This window comes from Amblyomma mixtum, chromosome 9 (assembly GCF_055824585.1).
Source record: "Amblyomma mixtum isolate Tamu chromosome 9, ASM5582458v1, whole genome shotgun sequence".
Lineage (NCBI taxonomy): Eukaryota > Metazoa > Arthropoda > Arachnida > Ixodida > Ixodidae > Amblyomma > Amblyomma mixtum.
The window spans coordinates 111943113-111963079 of NC_143020.1; the positions used below are offsets into that span (position 1 = coordinate 111943113).

General features: G+C 46.5%; 1 protein-coding gene across 2 annotated transcripts in view; it reads right to left on the reverse strand.

The window, feature by feature from the left end:
• The window catches only part of LOC149330754 (protein sel-1 homolog 1-like), a 29170-nt gene extending 11411 nt beyond the window's left edge, over window positions 1–17759 (reverse strand). The window contains exons 1-9 of one of the 2 annotated variants that reach the window (XM_089561411.1): window positions 17485–17759; window positions 13134–13349; window positions 11517–11714; window positions 9493–9721; window positions 8153–8213; window positions 5679–6037; window positions 4210–4364; window positions 1326–1529; window positions 147–209 (exon numbers count right to left, since the gene is read on the reverse strand). In XM_089561411.1, coding sequence (XP_089417537.1) covers window positions 147–209; window positions 1326–1529; window positions 4210–4364; window positions 5679–6037; window positions 8153–8213; window positions 9493–9721; window positions 11517–11714; window positions 13134–13319 — 1455 coding nt within the window. In that variant the 5' untranslated portion in view covers window positions 13320–13349; window positions 17485–17759. The remainder of the gene's footprint in view (window positions 1–146; window positions 210–1325; window positions 1530–4209; window positions 4365–5678; window positions 6038–8152; window positions 8214–9492; window positions 9722–11516; window positions 11715–13133; window positions 13350–17484) is intronic. The other variant, XM_089561410.1, reaches the window with a different exon arrangement.
• Between the last annotated feature and the right edge of the window lie 2208 nt (window positions 17760–19967).

Here is a 19967-nt window from a genome sequence, read left to right on the forward strand (position 1 = left end):
TACATCATGGTGCTTACGCCGTGGTGCTTACACCATGGTTCTTACATCATGATGCTACCACCAGGGTGCTTCCACCATGATGGATGCTAAAGCTATGACTTTCCTTGCAGAAGGGCTACTGAGCTAGTAGCAGCTTGCCCACGTACCTTATCCACTCCCTTGCCATGCATGTACATGAGGCCCAGGCCACTCTGCCCCACAGCGTTGCCCTGGAAGGAGAAAGCAGAAGCACAGCTTCAGTGCTCTTCATGCTGGATGAAGTTCAAAGATCTCCAACAGGCTAGCCTGCTTACTCTGCAATCTAAGAGAGGCAGTGGCACAGATAGGTAAAGGAATTACTGACTTTACGCTAGTGACCTTCATGATGCTGCACAAAGCAAGTTTACATGTACCAGGTGCCTCAGTATGCTCACAGCCAAAGTCAGTGCGAAGGAAAGCAAGCTATACAAAGTAAAAAAAAAGTGGAAAAAAGAACTCTCTGTGGTTAATTACGGTTTCTGCTGACACCAACATTTCAGGTGTGGACTCCAGCTTAGAGACTAATCAAAGACTGAACTCAGAGTGGGTGCTTTCCTTTATTTCAACTATCACTGCTCAAAACAATTTTTTTTTTTCATACCTGCAACAACTACAGGGGGTGCAAGTGCATAGGAACGTTGAAGAGCACTGCTGAATGAACAATGCAACTAAAGTCAAGTGGAAAGCACCTCAGCCGAGAGCAGCCACCTCTTTTCAAATGCAGTAACGATTAGTGAGCCTCTTATTTCTTTTTCTCCTTTCCATCTTGCACTCTTTGTCGCAGAAAACCTAATATATTGTCACGTAGCGGTGATTACAGTCCGGCGAACAGGAACACAGCGAGAATGTCTTCGAAACGAAACTCTTTATTCGGGCTGACTTGCGCCCGCAAAGAACTGATTCTGTTCGACGACCGCCGAGCACGCTTGTTGCCACGCTGCCGCCGAGTGATTCAGTTCTTTGCGGGCGCAAGTCAGCCCGAATAAAGAGTTTCGTTTCGAAGACATTCTCGCTGTGTTCCTGTTCGCCGGACTGCAGTCACCACTACATGACAATATTACAGATTTTTTTTTTGTTTTTGTCGCTTTTGAACTCTTGTACCTGCACTGCTAATTACTTTTCTGTGCTTGAAATACACTACTACTGCACTTGATGTCTTGAAGCCGTGAATAAAGATGAAATAAAAATCCAAGTAGAGGTCAAAGGAAAAACCCCCCTTCAATCTTTTAAGGACCCTTTTCCCACCAAATTCCACAACGATGTTGCAGATTCCTTTCCCACTGGAAGTTGTGGGGGTGGACACCCACCTTCTCGGCAGCCATGGAGAAGTACTTGAAGGCGGTCTCATTGCTCTGGGGCACCACGGAGCCCCCCTCGAGGAACATCTTGCCCAGGAAGGCCATGGCGTTGGCGTTGCCCGTGTTGGCCGCCTGGGTGAAGTAGCCGAGCGCCCGCGAGTGGTCCTGCTCCACTCCACGGCCACCCTGGTAGTGGAGCTGGCCCAGGCCCACCTGTGCACGGAGGAGCGCAAAACGTCTTCGGAAGGGCATTGTCGGTGCGACACCAGGGGCGCACCAACAGCATTGGTGCATGCACCAAGACACCGCCACTAGAAGGCACCTTCGTACCACCCAGTGATCCAGCATGGCAGGTAATAAGGGAGTAATTACTCACTGACATCCACCCGAGCGCAGCCATACGGCTACAAAGGAAAGCTATACAGCTTTCTCAGAAACTTCGCTTTTTCAGAAACTTCTGAGAAGTTTCTGAGAAAGCTGTGTCCTTTGTAGCCGTATGGCTGCGCTCGGGTGGATGTCAATGAGTAATTACTCCCTTATTACAAATCTACTATACCTTGGGGGATTCCCCTAAACATTTGACCAGCATGGCAGGTACAGTAAAATCTTTTAATTTTGACTTGAAGGGAACGGAAAAAATACCTGAATTACGAGGCATATTTGAAGAGTAAAGTCCGTTTGATCATGAAAAAAATATAATGGTGACCTCTGTCCGATAACACTTTTAAATTTATGAATGCATGATCCCTTTTCATACAAGATCTGTGTGTGTTGTTTTACATGGTGAACTATGTCTTCTTTGTTGATTAGTTCTATTACTGTTTTTCTTAGAGCATTATGTGTTTGTTGTATGCTCCTTTATTAATTCTGTATGTGATGTTCTTTTAGTGTTGTATCTGTAGTTGCTGCATTTTGAATTCCATAAGTTCAAAGTTTATTTTTTTGTCCTGAAAATTGCACTGTTTAGGAACAAAGTAAGGGTTTAGGGACCTAGTCAGGTACACTGCACCTTTTGTCCCTGATCCTCTAGCTTTCTGCACACAGAAAACTAAGAAAAATAAAAATGAAAATGAAATGAAATATTCATTAGTATAAGTGTTTATTGATGGTTTTAGTTTCTACAAGCCTGCTTCTACATAACCGGCATTCACTTCTAAGCACTTTTCGTAATGCTGCACCAGCTTCTTTAAACAATGCACCCCTGCCCTGCGATGGCAGGTGCTCCCAGCAGTGGGCCATATGGCTTGCTCTTCCCGAGCTACCAATCACTAATTTAAGGGGGGACACTGGTCTTGGAAAAAAAATTTTTATTAATAAAGTCACAGTTACGAAATCTTCGGGGAATATGTATTTTTGTGTGCTGATTCAAAATATGTCATTTAATTTCATGTAAAACAATTCCTTGAGCACTTGTGCACTTTTTATGCTAGTATTTTGCGGAGAGTTTGGAAGAAAATTTGCTGCGGGAAACTCACTGAAATGTATGCCATTGGGTTCGCTTGACACCAAGGAATGCAATAAAGGTGAAATTGTCTTCCTGCCTATCATAGAACTTAAGTTATACAGTTTTGAAGTTGTCGCTTCAGAAATGAGAAGGAAAGTGTGTATTCCTGTTTCTGAAGTGCAGCTTCAGTAACCTATTAACTCAAGTTCTATGAGAGCCAGGATGATAATTTTACCCTTATTGTATTCCTCGGTGTCAGGAGAACCCAATAGCATACATTTCAGCGAGTTTCCTGCAGCAAATTTTCTTCAAAACTCTCCGCAAGATACTTGCATAAAAAGTGCATAAGTGCTCAAGGAATTGTTTTACATGAAATTAAATGACATATCTAGAATCAGCACACAAAAATACATGTGCCCTGAAAATTTCATAGCTATGACTAAATTAATAAAATTTTCTGTTCAAGACCAGTGTCCCCCCTTAACTGCCACCTGCCATGGTGGGCAGTTTGCTCACTATTCCGTGGGCAGGCTGTGATGACGCCGCAAGGTCATGTGACCTAGGTGGCCCTCCTACGTTGCTCTCTGGGCTCCACCTGCCATAGCCATGCTCATGATTTTTCGCTTCAACGCCGACAACGCTGGCACCGCATTTTCTGGACCACGGGGCCTTTAATGCTATTGCATTAGAAGAAATTCTGAGCCTGGTAGCACCCGGTACCACCGTTTCAAAGGCAACCTCGTATCATCCCCCCCATCCGTCTATCCATGCATCTTGTGGGGCTGCAACTGCCAGAACTGCACATTGAGGCACTGCAGCGTTCCGTTGCAAGTCTGTACAGCTTAGCTGAAACTGTGGATGCCCATTGCATGCACCTCTGTGTTGCTCGCTTTTTAATTGTAAAATGCACAGCTGGGTAGTGCACAAGATGAAAACAATACAAAGCCCCCTCCTCTTTCTCATCACCCGATTAACACATGCTTTTCAGCATTTAAATTTGTTTACACCCTTGCCCTCTCAATTATTCATCCTACAATTTTTTCAATTTTTAGAGACTGGGCAGGTTCTGTATGCATTTGATAACAGAAACCAATTTTGCTTCACATATTTCTAATTGAGTTCAATAGGGGATATTCAAAATTCCGCAAGTGTGCTTTCCCGCATAACTGTGTTGCCCCAAACAAGATGGCCGACTTCGCTAATGAAACTACGTGGGCTACAGGACAGGCGCTAAAGGTGTGGATAGAATGTAAGAAACGTATTTTGGAAGAATCAAACAAAAAACCAGTCTTTCTTGCTTTGTTTCAGCTGGAAACGCATGATCCGCCATCTTGTTTGGGACAACATTGCTATGCGGGAAAGCGCACTTGCGGAATTTTGAATATCCCCTATTGAAGAAAATAATCATTTCCACACCACTAGTTACTACACAAGTGCAGGCCAACCCACCTGAGCTTGCACATCTCCCTTATCGGCCAGGAACTGGTAGTACTGGATCAGATCGTCATCGATGAGCCCCGAAGAGGAGCCGGGGTTCTCGACCTCGTCGAGCAGTCGAATTCGCTGAATCACGGTCGAGCCGCCCTTGCTCACGTCTTGCTCCACTGGAAAAGCAAGACGCCACCCTGGAGTGAGGGCACTGCCACGAGGCAAACACTAGCGGCACCGCACTGGCCACTCCAGGAAATGCAGCGCGACAAGTCCGTCACAACAGTCCATCACCGAAAAAGTGGAGGACCAGCAAGAGGAATCCCCCGATAAGCGCAAGACCCGACTGCGCTCAACCTTCACAAGAGTCACAGAGCTCACTCAATAGGTGCTGTATATCTCTGTACGCCACTCAGTAGTGGTGACTTAACACGTGCTGTATAAGAGCCAAAACTTGGCTGCCGGTGATTCAAGAGAGAGAGAGAGGTGAACGGAAAGGCAAGGAGGCTAACTAGGCAACGCTCGGTATGCTACCCTACATGTGGGAAGGGGAACGAAGGGAGATATAGAAAAGGGAGAAAGGGAGGTAGATGACTTTTACATATGTCCGTTGGCCATTTGGTGATTCAAACATTACAAATTGGCAATTAGAGTGAACTGAGAACGCAACAGAAACAAAAAGAAAAGCGCACGGGGGAGCCAGCTCTCTCTCCTTGGCTCGGGAACTCGTTGAGGTCTCGTGGGAACATTTTCCCGCGAGCTTATCCTGTCCAGCCTGGACTCAGAGTTTCTCCCCTGCCCTAGAGTGGATGAGCATTCCCTCATAACCTTGCTGGCGAGTCGGACGACTTGATTCCTTAGTGTATCTTGTTGCCAGCAGGCATTGCAGTTGTTATAGCAATAAATGCCTTTCTGTGTCAGCCGGTGTTGTTCCTTTTGTTTACTTCAGAGCAAAGCCCAATGCGGCCGGTGTGTGCTAGTTCGCTTGCGCAATCACGGGGCGGAGTCTGGCGATTTATGCCACCCCTCCCTCCACTTGAAATGCACAACACGCAGTGACGCGAGCGCATGAGCGCCTAGTTCACGCCGAAATGCCTCCAGGCAGCATGGTCTAAGTACAGATTCTCAAAGAATGAAAGCAGGGGCGTTTTTATAACACACGTGGAAAAGATTTTTGTTTTTATAACAGATGCAGCGGTGCGTTTATTATGCGAATACGTACATTGCCCGACATTTCCGGATCGCCAAGAAAATCGAACCACACTGCTGATTTGGCAACGGCAATTACCAAAGTGACAGATTTTTGGAAGATAAATGTTTATGAACTATCCAGTCCAATCTGTCAATGTTATGGATCAATTTCATGAAGCCTCCGCTTCAGTGGATCCATTCGGCCTTTCAAATATGAACTGAATAACAAACATATTCGCTTTGCATTCGAAATTTTGAATATTTGTGAACTCTTACAAACCAGCAGCCATGAAACTCACCCCTTTTGGCCACCTTCCGGTAGTAGGTGAGCGCCGCCTCGCAGCTGGTGAGCACGCTGGTGCCGTACCAGTACCGGTAGCCCAGCGCCATCTGGGCAAACGGGTTGCCGCCCAGGGCCCCAAAGGTGTAGTAGATGAGCGCCTTGGCCTGGCTTGAGTCGACGCCCAGGCCGATGGCGTAGATGAAGCCGAGGTATGTCTGGCCGGCCGGCGACCCGATCGAAGCCAGGGCCTCGAAGTACAGTCGGGCCTTGGTCACGTTCTGAGCGACCCCGTCACCAAACAGGTACGCCTCGCCAATGGCCTCCTGAGCCTCCGTGTGGCCAAGATCGGCCGACTCCTCCAACAGCTCGTAGCCTCTGAAACGAGGTTTGACGAGGTGACAGACCAATTGGAGACACACTGGGGCACCTTTGACGTCACACAGGAACTAGCTGCTTGATTACAAGCGGGACCGGTGTTCGTCCTGTCTCCTCTACCTTCGCCCGTGTCTTTTTTAGCCGCCGGAATGTCTCACAATTGTAATAGCAACCAACTTACCCAGCTTTCTGTGCTTAAAGGGACCATGCAAAGAATTGAAAGCCGCTTGTAAATGTTAGAAGTGATGCTCAGAAGCATTGACACCAAGTATGAGTCTTCGGAACTGAGCCGGCAATTTATTATGAATTTTTAAAAATCGTGTTTTTTAAAATTCGCGGGCCGCTTGGTGTCTTCGTAGGGAGCCGTTTTGGAACCAAAATCGGGAAAACAGACGTCACTAGTCCCATGACGTCGGCAGGCCACCGCACGCTGTCATTCGCTCGAGCTGCGGCAGCTACGACGTCACGGGCACACTTCCGGTAGCGGTGAAAATCGTCTGCTCGAGCCGCTGCGCGACCCCCTCGGGCAAGCGCGATCCAGGGCATTGCCTTCGCGCATATGTTTTCAATTTACCTCTGCCGCCTCTTTCTGTCGCGAGTTCGGGAGCCAAGAAAGCGCAGAGACGCTGCCGACGCACGCTGCTCCTCGGGAGTGGGACAACCGGAAGTCGTAAACCGAACGTCAGTGAATGACGTATTCATGGGCGGTGCCCAGTCCCGGAGCTGTTTTCTTAATTTTTTTATGGTGCCCCGCGCATACGAGTTGAGGGGGGAGAGGAGGAGCGTGATTTTTAATCGTCTATAACTTCGTTGTTATTGATGCTAGCTCAAAAATTCTTGCGCTCGGGTGACGAGTGATGGATTGCCTATCTTTACGTAATCTCGATAAATTTATTTCATGGTCCCTTTAAGGACAAATTATCCTACTGTAAGAGATGAGGTAGATCTGGTATGGTTCTTGGGGCCTAAAGGGGCATGGGGCACAACTCCTTCTAGCGTACCTACTCGCATAATAAACCACCTTTTACCAGAAAGTTGACATAAATGCAGGGGTAGGGTTTACTACACGGGAAAAAAAAAAGTTGACAAATTTTTGTGTAAGAGTCAAAACTTCATATCATATGTGTCTGTCTGTCCGCCTGTCCTTCCGCTTGCCTCATCCATTCACTTGCCTGTCCGCTCGCTCACCCGCCTGTTCACTCATTTGCCCGCCTGCTCACCTGCTCGTTCCCTAACCTGCCTGGATGTCTATCCATCCATTGCCAAAAGTGCGCGGTCGACAAGTTGCTCCCCCGGCATCACTTTCGAGTGTGGCCGGTGTTTTTAGAAGCGTTCGCTTCGGAAGGTGTTTGTTGTATAATGATGTGATCCGATGATTGGGCGACAGTTGACAGGGGTGACCAATCGTGGTGAGATAAAGTGAACATGCTGCAAACCGGCCTGATGGTCAGGAGCATGCCTTTTCATCATCATCATCAGCCTGACTACGCCCACTGCAGGGCAAAAGCCTCTCCCATGTCTCTCCAATTAACCCTCTCCTTTGCCAGCTGTGGCCACCATATAGAAATGAATTGGTGCAAGTTCAGGAGTTTGGACAGGGCAAAATTGGAAAAGCACCAAAACAAAGAACCATTTGGAAAAGATTTAATCCTGACTGCTTACGCAGATTTGTTGCATCAGATTGTCTGATCATACACTAGTTCTTGTCTCCGACTCATACCCATCATAAAGCCTTTGATGCTACGGATGATGAATAAATATTTACCAACGTGGTTAAATGAGAAAAAAAGAAAATCCGATACCACGCAGCTCTCAGCTGCAAGTGAAGAAATAGATGTCACTAGTGTTGTCTCCTTGGCCCGAGCACATTGGTTCATGGTGACATAATACAACAGGAGATTGCATTAAGCTGCCACACTGTGAGTCAGTTGAATGCCCCATGAAGCGAGCTTGGCACAGGAAAGTTTGACAGACATTAACAGACCTGGACATTTTTGCTAATTAGTGAAGGCAACGTAATATTTAACAAGAAAACAAGTAAGCATGCAAGCACCTAAACGAACGGGAAACTTACTGCATGGACATGGACAAGCATTGGGTGTCGCGACAACTTACTTTCTCCTGTCGGAGTCGGTTGAGTTCAGCAACGCCCTGGCTGCCTCGTAGAGGCTGATGGCTGCAGAAAACAAACAGAAACCAGAGTTGTTGGGAAGCACGATAGGCACAGAAAATGTGTCTAGAAGCCAACCACTAAGGCTGTGTATGAGAAAAGCCATAAAATGGGACATCACTTTCAGTGCATGACTGCTCTGCCCATCGTGACCATCATGTTTCCCCAAGACACCGCAGCTCACTCATTCTGCTCACAGGTCACACTCGTTTTTTTTTCATCCCCAACTCAGCTTGGATGCTCACCTGTATCTGCCCTGTAGGTAATGAACACCGCTCACTCTGGACTCACAAGCATTGCACGCATCAGTTTCCTTTCCGTCACTAGCTGCATTCTTCTTAGTCTCGTTATGAGCTTTACTGACAGCCTCCCTGTTTAATTCCTACAGCTAGGTACAGGGTCCGTCAAAAGTTCCAAGGCCACAGGGTTTGCTTTTGAGCAGCATAGTCGGGCTGTTGAGATACCCTCGAAGCTCAAAATATCTGTAGAGAATAGAAGAAGGATCGTTCTACCATCTGAGAACCTCGGTAGCTCTATCGGAATCTTAAGTGCCAGGATATACCGATGAAAAGCGGACCATGTGGCCTGGGAACTTTTGACGGACCCTGCAGAAAACAGCAATTATATATAATTTCTTTCTGGAGGATGTTGGATAAGTGTGGATGTTGCCAGTTAATATCAATATGAAGCCATACGCCCATCATGAGTGCCAACCAAGGACATGAGAGTCTGTTACGCAAGGCACAGCCAGCAATGTAATTTCGTTATATTGAAAGTGCAGCAAAATCTACTTTGTTGTATTGAAGCTAAAATACATGGCGCTCTTTGGACGGAAAGTTATGAACACTGGATTACTTATTTAGTAGGTTTGGTTTATGGGGTTTAACGTCCCAAAGTGACTAAAGCAATGAGGGACGCCGTAGTGGAGGGCTCCAGAAATTTCGACCACCTGGGGTTTTCAAACATGCACTGACATCGCACAGTACACGGGCCTCTCGAATTTCGCCTCCATCGAAATTTGACCGTTGCAGCCGGGATCGAACCCGCGTGTTTCGGGTCAGCAGCCGAGCACCATAACCACCGAGCCACCTCTGCAGGGTTAGGAATACTTCATTATAACGAGGATTTCGCTACATTGAAGTTTGTTACATTGGAATTTAACTGTATTAGCGTCAACTCAGCATCAACTTGTTTCCATCTTGAAACAGCTTTAAAACGGCTAACAGTGATATAAGTGAGTAAACAACTATATAAATGAAGACGCACAAAAGGAAAAGAAGCTTGCCTCTTTTCTCCTCTTCTGTCAGTTCCAGAGGAGCTGGTTCAGGTGGCGGCACTTGTGTCTCTTCGCTGGCTGCTTTCGGTGCAGAAGGCACATCACCAGCAGCGGAGGCAGCATCCGGATCCGAGTCGCCCTTGGCGGGTGGCAGCGCACCTTCACCACCAGCTTCATCTTCCGCTTTCTGTTCGACGGTAGCATCATCTGCTGTTGATGTCATCTCCCCTTCTTTTCTCTGCGTTGGTTTTGAAACCGAGGCCACCGATTCAAGGTCTTAAGCTGCCCCCAATGACAAATTGCGGTTGGCCTAGCACAGTACCGTATTTACTCGCATAATAGGCGCACTCGCATAATAGGCGCACCCCCAGTCTGGTCACGAAAAATCAATTTTTTTTTTATTTCTGGTCATAATAGGCGCACCCCAAACTTGGCCCTGAGATCAATACTGTATTTACATGATTGCAAGCCGACGCCTTCCCCCTGAACACCCTGGAAAACAGGGTGCAGCCCGTACACGGGTACGTTTATGCGGTATGTTCAATAGTGCGAGTTGAAAAAATTTCCAAAAATTTTACCTCGCGTAATAGGCACATCCTGAACTTTGAGCCGGATTTCCCGTATTATGCGAGTAAATACGGTATACATTCTCATAACAGACCTTATAGTGTTAAAGATTTCAGTCTTTTGTAAAAGAAGTACACAAAATACTGTTACAAGAGACTGACTCACTCCGAAGCAATCTACAAAGCTTAAAATAAGCTGCATGGCTGACAGCTTTCAATTCAGACTGATCTGGACCAGTTAAGGTCCAGTGTACGGAGGTTGCATTGCCCATCTACGGAAAGCATCTCCATGCGAGCGGACAACACTCACCACCCAGATGTGTATAAGGTTACACACCGTCATGGTGGTGAGACAGTTGAACTTCGCTCAGAGGTGTGTGTTTTTTGTGGACCACACACAAAACAGACCACTTGTGTCATGGTGGCAAGGTTGGCTGGTCGTCCCTTCCTTACAGGCCACTTGAGACAAAGCGTACAGTGTACTGCTCTGAATTTTACTGCGTACTCCTGTGAATAAATCTGCATTCTCTTTCGTGAATGACCATCCGTAATCGAGGCGTTGGGGATCTACTCGTGGAGCAGACCTAATTGCATTACTTCTAGGGCCAAAGGTAGTTTCGGTCTACCTATCAGTGGTAACTCATCCCTTGTGAGCGCAATTCGGTACATGAAAGCGCCACTGCATTCAAGCTCACCCTCCACCCCACCCTCCCTTCATGTTCCAAAGCTTGCCGCTTTACACGGGGGGCCGCTACCTGACGAAGTCCTTCTGCTGTCGAGACCGGCCCAGGGCGCCGGTCTAGACTTCAGTACGGCTTTGTCAGGTGGTGTCCAGAGTGGGCAAGCTTTGGCACACGAGGGGGGGGGCTCTAATTTCTGCCCACAACTGTACACTGAGGAATACAAAAAATTGATCACTGCTGCCAAAAAGTTCTTGGTAATCAGTTCTATCCGAATGTGCAATGTAACGAAATCCATATCAAACTAAGAGGAGTCGGTGGCAGACATAGGAAGACCAACCAAACATGGCAGTCTGGTATATTATGTCCGAATATCCATTGAGACCAGATCAGTCATAATGAGATTTTTTTGTGTATTGCTTGATCACCGCATCTCAGTACTTACGAAGGAGGCTACCTCTATTGAAAATGGAACTTTTATAAACTAGAGAAGGCAGAAATAAAAAAAAAAACAGGTATTGCTCCCACAGTTGATTTTTTACAGGCACACTGCAATCATGCTAATACAATTATCTATGTGAGAAACTCTTTATGTTAAACGATGCCATCACTCACTTTCACTCAGTGACCTAATCATTAATGTCAGGAGTCTGAATTGAGTGACGCGGGAAGAAAACATGCCGTTCTATTTTTTCCCTAACAGAGCAATTTATCTTCAAGGCTCTCCTCTAACCACACTATTGCCAACAGCGCTGGAGAAAACAGTGAAACGAGCAAGTCAACTCACCTCGAGTTTTCGTGTCTGTTCATTGGACAAATCCCCGCTGGGTGTCTGTACAGTCCGCGTCACAGGCACGGGCTCGAACCGGTTCTTGCTGCGGGCCTCCGGCGTTTCTCTGGCTTCTGGATTCGATGATACGTCATCACTGTTACCAACAGCACTCGCTTTTGACAGCGCTGGCAGATGGACCTCGGAAGCAGGCGCCTGGAGAAAGAAAAAAAGCAAGACTGAGCAACATTTCCAATCTTGCTCATTGACATAACCCAAAACTTCTCAGCTCAGACGGGCATAGCTCTATTCTGTGTGAACTGGTGACCATGTGCTCAAGAAAGTGCATTCATAATGTGACACTGATCTCCACAAAATCGATTCATCTGTCCACAAGGTGGGAACATCGCTACCTTCAAGGCTTACGCTACCTTCAAGGCTTATGCTAATTCAGGCACCTTTCATCACACTCTCACTGCTTACACAGCATCGACAAAACGTGACAATGAATACCCTCAACGAACACACTCACACCAGCGCCGTCTGTAGTCTGACCAATCACCTCTGAAGATGATAAGCTATGATTGTCTCGGTATTGCAAAGCACTCACCCATAAGTGCGGCTGAAAGAGTGGAGGCTGTCAAGGCTATCCGTGGTAGAATTTCGGACTTATTCCTAGTTTCAAAGGCCCTCGCTATATGCGTAAGCTGTCAACAGCCTAAAATAGCTGCAAACATTAGCATTACAATAACTAGAATAAAATATAGAATAGAATAGATGGTTTGGTTTATGGGGTTTAACGTCCCAAAGCAACTAAGGCTATGAGAGACGCCGTAGTGGAGGGCTCCGGAAATTTCGACCACCTGGGGTTCTTTAACGTGCACTGACATCGCACAGTACGCGGGCCTCGAATTTCTCTTCCAAAGAAATTCAGCCGCCGCGGCCGGGATCGAACCCGCGTCTTTCGGGCCAGCAGCCGAGCACCATAGCCACTGAGCCACCGCGGCGGCAGAATAGAATAGAATTGAATAGAATAGAATAGAACAGAACATAGAAATGAATATACACATACAGTTGACTGGTAAGTGCATATGAACATAAGATGCTTACCTGCAACGTTAACGAAACACTCTAAATTAATCTTCTTCTAGCGAACTTGCAGACACTACCCACTACTCTCAATACTACATACTACCCAGAACACTACACAGAACAAGACCTGCCTGTCTGCAAACTTGCTACACACTAGAAAAGATGAATTTAGGGAGACATTACAAGCTCGCCCAACTAAACGCATTAACCAGACACCCATTTTGTTGATATTTACATCTTCACCCACATCCACCTCAATGCTTCAACTGCTTTTATTTTTTCCCAAAAATTTGTCCACATACATGCTTCTTTACTTGCCTTACGATGCAGAGACACTTTTCATGCAAGCCAGATAATCTCTGACCTATAACGTTGCTTTAAAGGCTGGCAATCTAAAACAAAAAGGAGATAGTTTTCTGCACCAAACAAACTGGGAGACTACGGTGAGGCCTGTGACTACAATAGACTGATGAAATGACCGGTAGTTGATGTTCTAGTCACTTTCGGTAGTCACTTTCGGCAGCCATGAAAAGGTTTACTCACCTGCAGCCCTTCCTTCTCCTCGCTACTGCTCGCGGAGTCGTCGGAGTGGCGCTTCCCGGTACCATCCCCGCTGGTCCTGTCACAGCTGCAGGGACCAGGCAGCACTGCGAGTACCAGCAGGCAGCACACCAGCCCCGACCACCACCACGCCCGGTACCACATCCGCCTTCTCGAGCCACGCTGCATCTTGCCCAGCTTTGGTCGCTAACAATGCATCTGCAAAAGGAGGAGGCAGCATGCATCAGAATGTGCCAGACGAACTGCACTCACGAAGGGACACTAAAGTTGGCGGAGATAGGTGGCGCACAAAGCACCATGTGAACAAGAACAAAAGGAAGGATGAGAGAAGTGCGGTACTGAAAAACAACTCAGTTTACTGCGAAATTGGGCTCTTTAAGTGCAAGTCCACCACAAAAGAAAGAAAAAGAAAGCAACAGCAAAAAGAAAATGACGATAAACGAAATGATGAAATGAAAATTACGGCGGGCACTTAAGAATACTCGTGTGTTATGAAGGCGAAAGCATTAATTTTTTTATTTATATTTTTTCCCTTCCTCTCTAATGACACAACTTCTCATTGGCATACAGTTGTAAGGCAATGCATATATATACTAGGCTCACCTCTATTTGCCAAGAAGCAACATGGTTTTGTGTCATATGGGTTCAGTTATCGCATCGCAATCTGAAGGTCCTCGGTTGAATTCCCTGCACCTTCACAAGATTTTTTTTCTCTGCTGATGACTTCGCTGGGGGTTTTGTGAAACACTTTTCCTGGACACCGACAATGACAACGGGTTTCATAGCCAATGGGCCATATAAGACATTCGACTTAAAGGCGCATTGAAGGGGAATCTGAACTCGTCTTTTTACTGCGGGAACTCGACCTACATGTTCCGAGCATTCTTAGAAACTTCAAATTATTGTCCTGTGAGGCAGACTTCCTTAATTTAAATAGGATTAAACATCCCGGCTCCCATATTTTTTTTAACTCACCGCAGATGGTAGGAGGACTCGGCCAACCTTTCAGCCAGTTTTGTGACGGCTTTGCTTTCGCTTTTATACAGTTTTTTAGGTTTCTGTGAATAAATAGATCCAGTCAGAGACTACATAGCTGCAAATTAGGCCCACAGAAATAAAAATACATGTGGACTCATTGCTTTTGCCGATCGCTAAGTATCACTCCACCGACAGCAGAGCGGCAAGCCGCCACGGGACTGGCTGAAAAGTTGGTTGACTCCTCCAACCATCTGCAGTGAGTTAAAAAAAAAAAGCAGTAGCTGGGACGTTAAATCCGATTTAAATTAGGAAAATTGGCCACACAGGACAATAATTCGAAGTTTCTAAGAATGCTTGGAACACCAAACCCATGCTTTCTTAGGTATGTTCACTAAAAGGGCACGTCCAAATGGAAGTGGCTTATACGTTCTCTCCAAGAAATGCCAAACGCTAGTGCCGCCATCTTGGATTGCTCCCACTGCCTTCAAACGAACTACAGCTGGTTGTTTATGTTTTCAAACATTTTAATGTACACCATAAACGTTCACTGCACGTTTTGAAATCTTCATGTCTGCCCTACAATCACTGATGCAAGTAGAAGTGCAATTTCTGCTGAGATGATGCAAGAGGGAAGACGGCCAAGAAGGATGGTCAGCTGTCATAATGCTGTCATCACCTACATATAGGGCTCAAATGAGTGCGGGCACAAGTGGATACTCCTGGAGTCTTAGTGTTCAACAGACACAGAGAAGAAAGGCACGGTACCAGGCAAATCAGAAAAAAGAAATGTATTAATTTCTGATGCAAGACCTTAGTGCATTGCACGTTTGAAGCACAAGGTGGTAGAATGCGTGTCAAGCATGCCATGAAAATGCAATCTTGGATGGAAATAAATGCTTAGTGATTGTCTTTTGCTCAGAAAGGTGCTTTAGAGCAAGCATTAAAGGGGCCCAGAAACACAATCTTAGTTAACTGTTTCGCCTGTTGATTGCATATAGTGAGTTATAATGGTGCTATTAGCGTCGGTAATACCGCATACATTCCGTTTTTTTATATTTTAATGTCCTCCCAAAAACAACTTCATGGCTCTGATGGTGTCGCCACACAGTGGCGGGTTTTTAGCAGCGGATATGACATCACCTGGCGCGAGCTTGATGACCGGACAAACAGTAAATATACTGCAAATTGTGTGAATAAATAGAGACACATTTTGTCACCTGTCTGCGTTTTATATTAGATCAACAAAAACAACTTGCTTGTCTTAGATAAAAGCCCTGCAAAGCAAGTAAAATAAAAATACACCACCAGGGGCGCTCTGGCATGGAAACGACGCTGCCAGTCTCAGCAAGAACAAGTTACAGAGAGCAGGCAACCATGGAGTACAAACTTCCGCGACGTGCTTTGGCTGGCTGTTTTGATTGGTTGCGTCAGGTGCCGTCATTGGGAGAGTGAAATAGGAGTGGGAAGCCCCGCCAAATTCGAGTTGAGGGCACCGTTTTGTTTGCTTGTATTTTGAAATTTCTCCACTGAATAACTCCCGTTCCTGTGCATCGATTCCTGTAACTCTTTTTAAGTCAGCATCTGTGTGACATAAAGAACCCGCCTGAAGTATAGCCGGTATTCCCCCAGGTAGTGTTTCGCAGCCCCTTTAAGGCCAGGTACTGTGGGGCTCTGTGCCTTCCTTTTGTGTCCATTAACATTTAAACTGTCTGAAAACAGAGCCGTGTCCTGTTCCTAGAGCCGAGAAGAGCGGCAACTCTAGGTGCTGAGACAGCTTGTACTGCGAGCTGTTTGAATCAGAATACTGCACAAACTAGCACTGCACATTCCTTTGTTCTGCTCTATTTGCAGTGACCTGCTGCTGTAACATACTGCTTAGGTCAGCATGCACAGATATTCATACCTCTCTAGAAATGCATGCATGCATTTATGGAAACTCTCCAAAGCTTCTACAAGATACAACCATACATGTATTGCATGATGCACATGTATTCATAATGTTTTTTCCATGCTGAGCATAGCGAATGCACACGCATCATGTAATATGATTGTGTCTTGTAGAAGCTTTGTCCATGCTGAGTTAACCGCCGCGGTGGCTCAGTGGTCTGCTAAGATGTGTTGCAGATAACATCAAGCAGCTTGGGAAATTTAAAGAAAAGTGTCATTAGCACAAAGTGGACATCATCTCCCCTCTGCTCACACCACAATGCTTGCTCTTAAAGAAGAAGGAAATGTGTTTGTTGATGACCTCCCTTTTTGCTGCCAGCAGGTTTTAACACAATGAGGTCAAAGGGTGCCGTCATGTTCAACACTGAGTTGTGGCAGACATGTGCCAACAGCTTTCTGTAGAATAGGAAAGAGTTGTGGTACGAAGCTACTGCACATTCTTCCTACAGCCTAAAAACAAGCTTCTCCGAGGGTCGCGAAAAGGTTTACAGAGGCATAATTTCTACACTCACCGCCAGGACCACGTCTCTAAAGGTATCTTTGATGAAAACCCCGCCAATTTGTAGTGTAAATTCATGCTGCGACCTGGCTTGTGATGCCAAATCAGGCCTCTGGCGTAATTAGATGCGCGATCAGTTTTCCAACTCCACTCCATAAGAATCCCCCCCCGCAAAAGTTTACAACACGCACACATGGATGATTGCGATCAAATGCCACGTCCATGTTGACACAGTACTACTCTTATGCATTCCGCAGTAGACGATGTCTATAACTATCTTGGCTGCTTTCCGATGTTTGGTGAGGAAAAACAAAGATAGCACCGACGGCTAGAAACAAATAAGACGCGACCTTCGCAGAAAACAGGTTATGTACGCTCGCATCGAGATTGTCGCTTGTCGCGAGCAGACAGGCTAGAGTTTGCTGTGTGTCCGGTAAACATGCTTTTGTAGTGCACGGCTTTACAAGCAAGAGATCTGAAAGCAGGTGCAGCATAGCGGTCACTCAGAAGAAGCTAAGACCTACGAAGGACCACGTCGCTTAAAACGACGTGTCCTTAGGATCATGAACTCCTAGCCCAGGCCCGCATCGCGGTAATGCCCGCAAATCGACTGACGCCGACGGAAAACGCCCCCGCACTTCGATAACACAGGGTCAGTTGCAAACAGTTCATCGGTTACCAGTGACTGACCACGAAGCGATTGGAAAACAAAAGAAAACGACCTCTAAAACTCCTAGAGTTCCAAGCGGCGTCGGGGACGCCAGTAGACGCAGATAGGGCGCGACGTCTACGCGTTTGATCGGCGGACGTCAACGCCGGCGGCTGACGTCTCGCAAGGGCGCGCAACAGAAACAAACGCGCACTGCTGCGTAAATGCAAACCGAAACGATGATCGCCGATTTCGCTCACCTGATCGATTTCACGCTTGTGCTGATGCGCCGAAGGGGGCTTGGTCCGTCCGCGGACGACGGCAGCTGTCCGCCGCTGTGACGATCATTCCGGGCGGACGCTGCGCGCCATCACGGCTTCGCTGCGAGGATTTGGGATTTATCGGGCGCACACGGAGGTGGGCTCAAGCCTGGGCTTCTCGTGCGCGACGATTCCTGCGATGCCACGTAAAGCAAGAGCACATTGCAGTTGTCTACGAGTCGATGTCCATTGGTCCTCCTTTAGGCTTGACAACTGTCGGTGTTATTCTTTATTCCTGCGGTGCGCGAGGGGGCGCTAGCAAATGTATAGCTTTATTCATACTGAAGCGGCGCGCTAGAAATCCGGAGATAAATTAGGTCTGAAAGTTTATTTCAGTAGCGAAAGATGGCAGTCAGTATTTTAGTAGCCGCGGTAGCTCAGTGGTTAGGCGCTTCGCTACTGAGCCGGTCTACTCGGGTTCGAACCCGACCATGGCGGCCGCGTTTCGCTGAATGCGAAGCGCAAAAGGCGCCTGTGTGTTGCGCGATGTCGGTGCACGTTGAAGATACCCAGGCGGACGAAATCATTCCGGGGCCATCCACTACGGCACCTCTTCCTCTCTTTCTTCTTTCACTCCCACCTTCCTCCCTTCACTCACGACGCGGTTGAGGTGTCCACCCAGAAGTGAGATAGTTACTATGTCATTTACTTTACTCAAAACCACACAGTCATGATTTTGAATGCGGGCGGTGGGCATAGGACACAGGAGATCACGCTAGAGGTAGTGGATAAGTACAAGTATCTTGAGCTGTGGTTAAGTAATCTTGTTGTGTATCTAATCGAGCAGCATGAAAAATATGTAACAATTAAAGGCAGCACGAATGCAGTAGTGATAAAAATAGGGCACTGTGGAATTGCAATTGGTACGAAGTGGTAAGAAGGATTTGGAAAGGGGTGATAGACTTTCGGCAGTGTGGTTCTGAGCATGAGATCAGAGGTTCAAGCAAGGCAAGAAATTAAGCAGGAAGTGGTAGATAGGCTTACTTTGGGAGTGCATGGAAATGCACCAAAACGGGGTGCAAGGTCGCAAGGGATGGACATGGTTCAAGGGCAAGCTAGCAGCAAGACAGAATTTGAGGAGCGACTGAGAGAAATGTGGTAAAAGCAGTGGGATAGGAAAGTTTTCGGTTAATTACACATGAGGAATGTCGACACAAAATGGAGAAAGCGAAATAAAAAATTTTCAAGCAAATATTGACAGTAATGGAGAGGCAAACCGGCAATTATCTGTTAAGAAAAAGGTTAAAGAAACAGAGACTGGTAAACGGAAAGAAATCAGCCCTTTGAACACACAGTACGTTCAATCAACCAAAGAAAATATCTACGATAATTCTAGGTAAAGCTCTTGGTTGTTTGAATCCAGGACAGGAGTATTGCAAACTAAGACGTACTGAGTCAAGTACCAAGAGATAGACAGATTACATGGAGCGGAGGAGTAAAAGGCTAGCACCTAACATGTTTCTGTAAAGGGCTTCCTCCTACAGTTCAAAGCAATAGGGTTTAAGGAGAGTGGAGGAAAAATAGACTTTGTAGAAATAACCAAGTGAAGGTTATTTGATTGGCGGCTAAAATCAAGGCAAGACTGCAATTTCATCTGCACTCTGAAGGAGGTCATGGAATGGCTCACGCTAGAGGTGAAGAGGAACATTTCCTGCCTCCAGTTTAAGTACAAGATATGTCATGAGTCATGGCTAGGTGGTGAGAGCCACCACCCGATTTCAAGGGTTCAGTCTTATCCATCCATCCATACGGGCGCCAGGCTCAAAAATCTGCGGCATCAGCATGCCAACAATATGCCCAGAGTAGAGCCTACTTTTAAAGGGACCCTGAAATGATTTTGACAGGCATATTCTAGTGCGACATATCTGTAGAGGTGGTCATTTTGGGTATTCGAGTCAAATTTGAAGACTCTGCAGAGACCCTGCAATTTAAAAATAATTCTTAAAAATCACTGCTCACCACAGCTTGGAACCGGGCGAGTCTGGCTCGCCCTGACTGTCCACTGACGAAATCGGCGGTAATATCGCGTCGGTGAGGTGTTGCCCTAATCGGTTGCGAACTAATGATAGCAGCGATTTTTAAAAACTATTTCTAAATTATACGGTCCACACAGAGCTTTCAAATTTGACTCGAACACTCACGAAGACCACCTCTACAAATGTCTTGTAGTAGAATATGCCAAACGAAATCCTTTTAGGGTTCCTTTAATAAGGCGACATTTACGGCCACTGCTCTCCTGCATTTTTACACTGAGAAAGTGTGTTGCTCATGCTGTTTTGTAAGGATGAAAGTACAGCCATTGCACTGCGATTCAAATGGGAAGGTAGTTATCTGTGCAGTAGACACTGGGTAAAGAACTGCAATGAGCAAGAATACTATGGTCAAAGGAGGAAGACTGAACTGTTTTACAACTCCGCAAAACA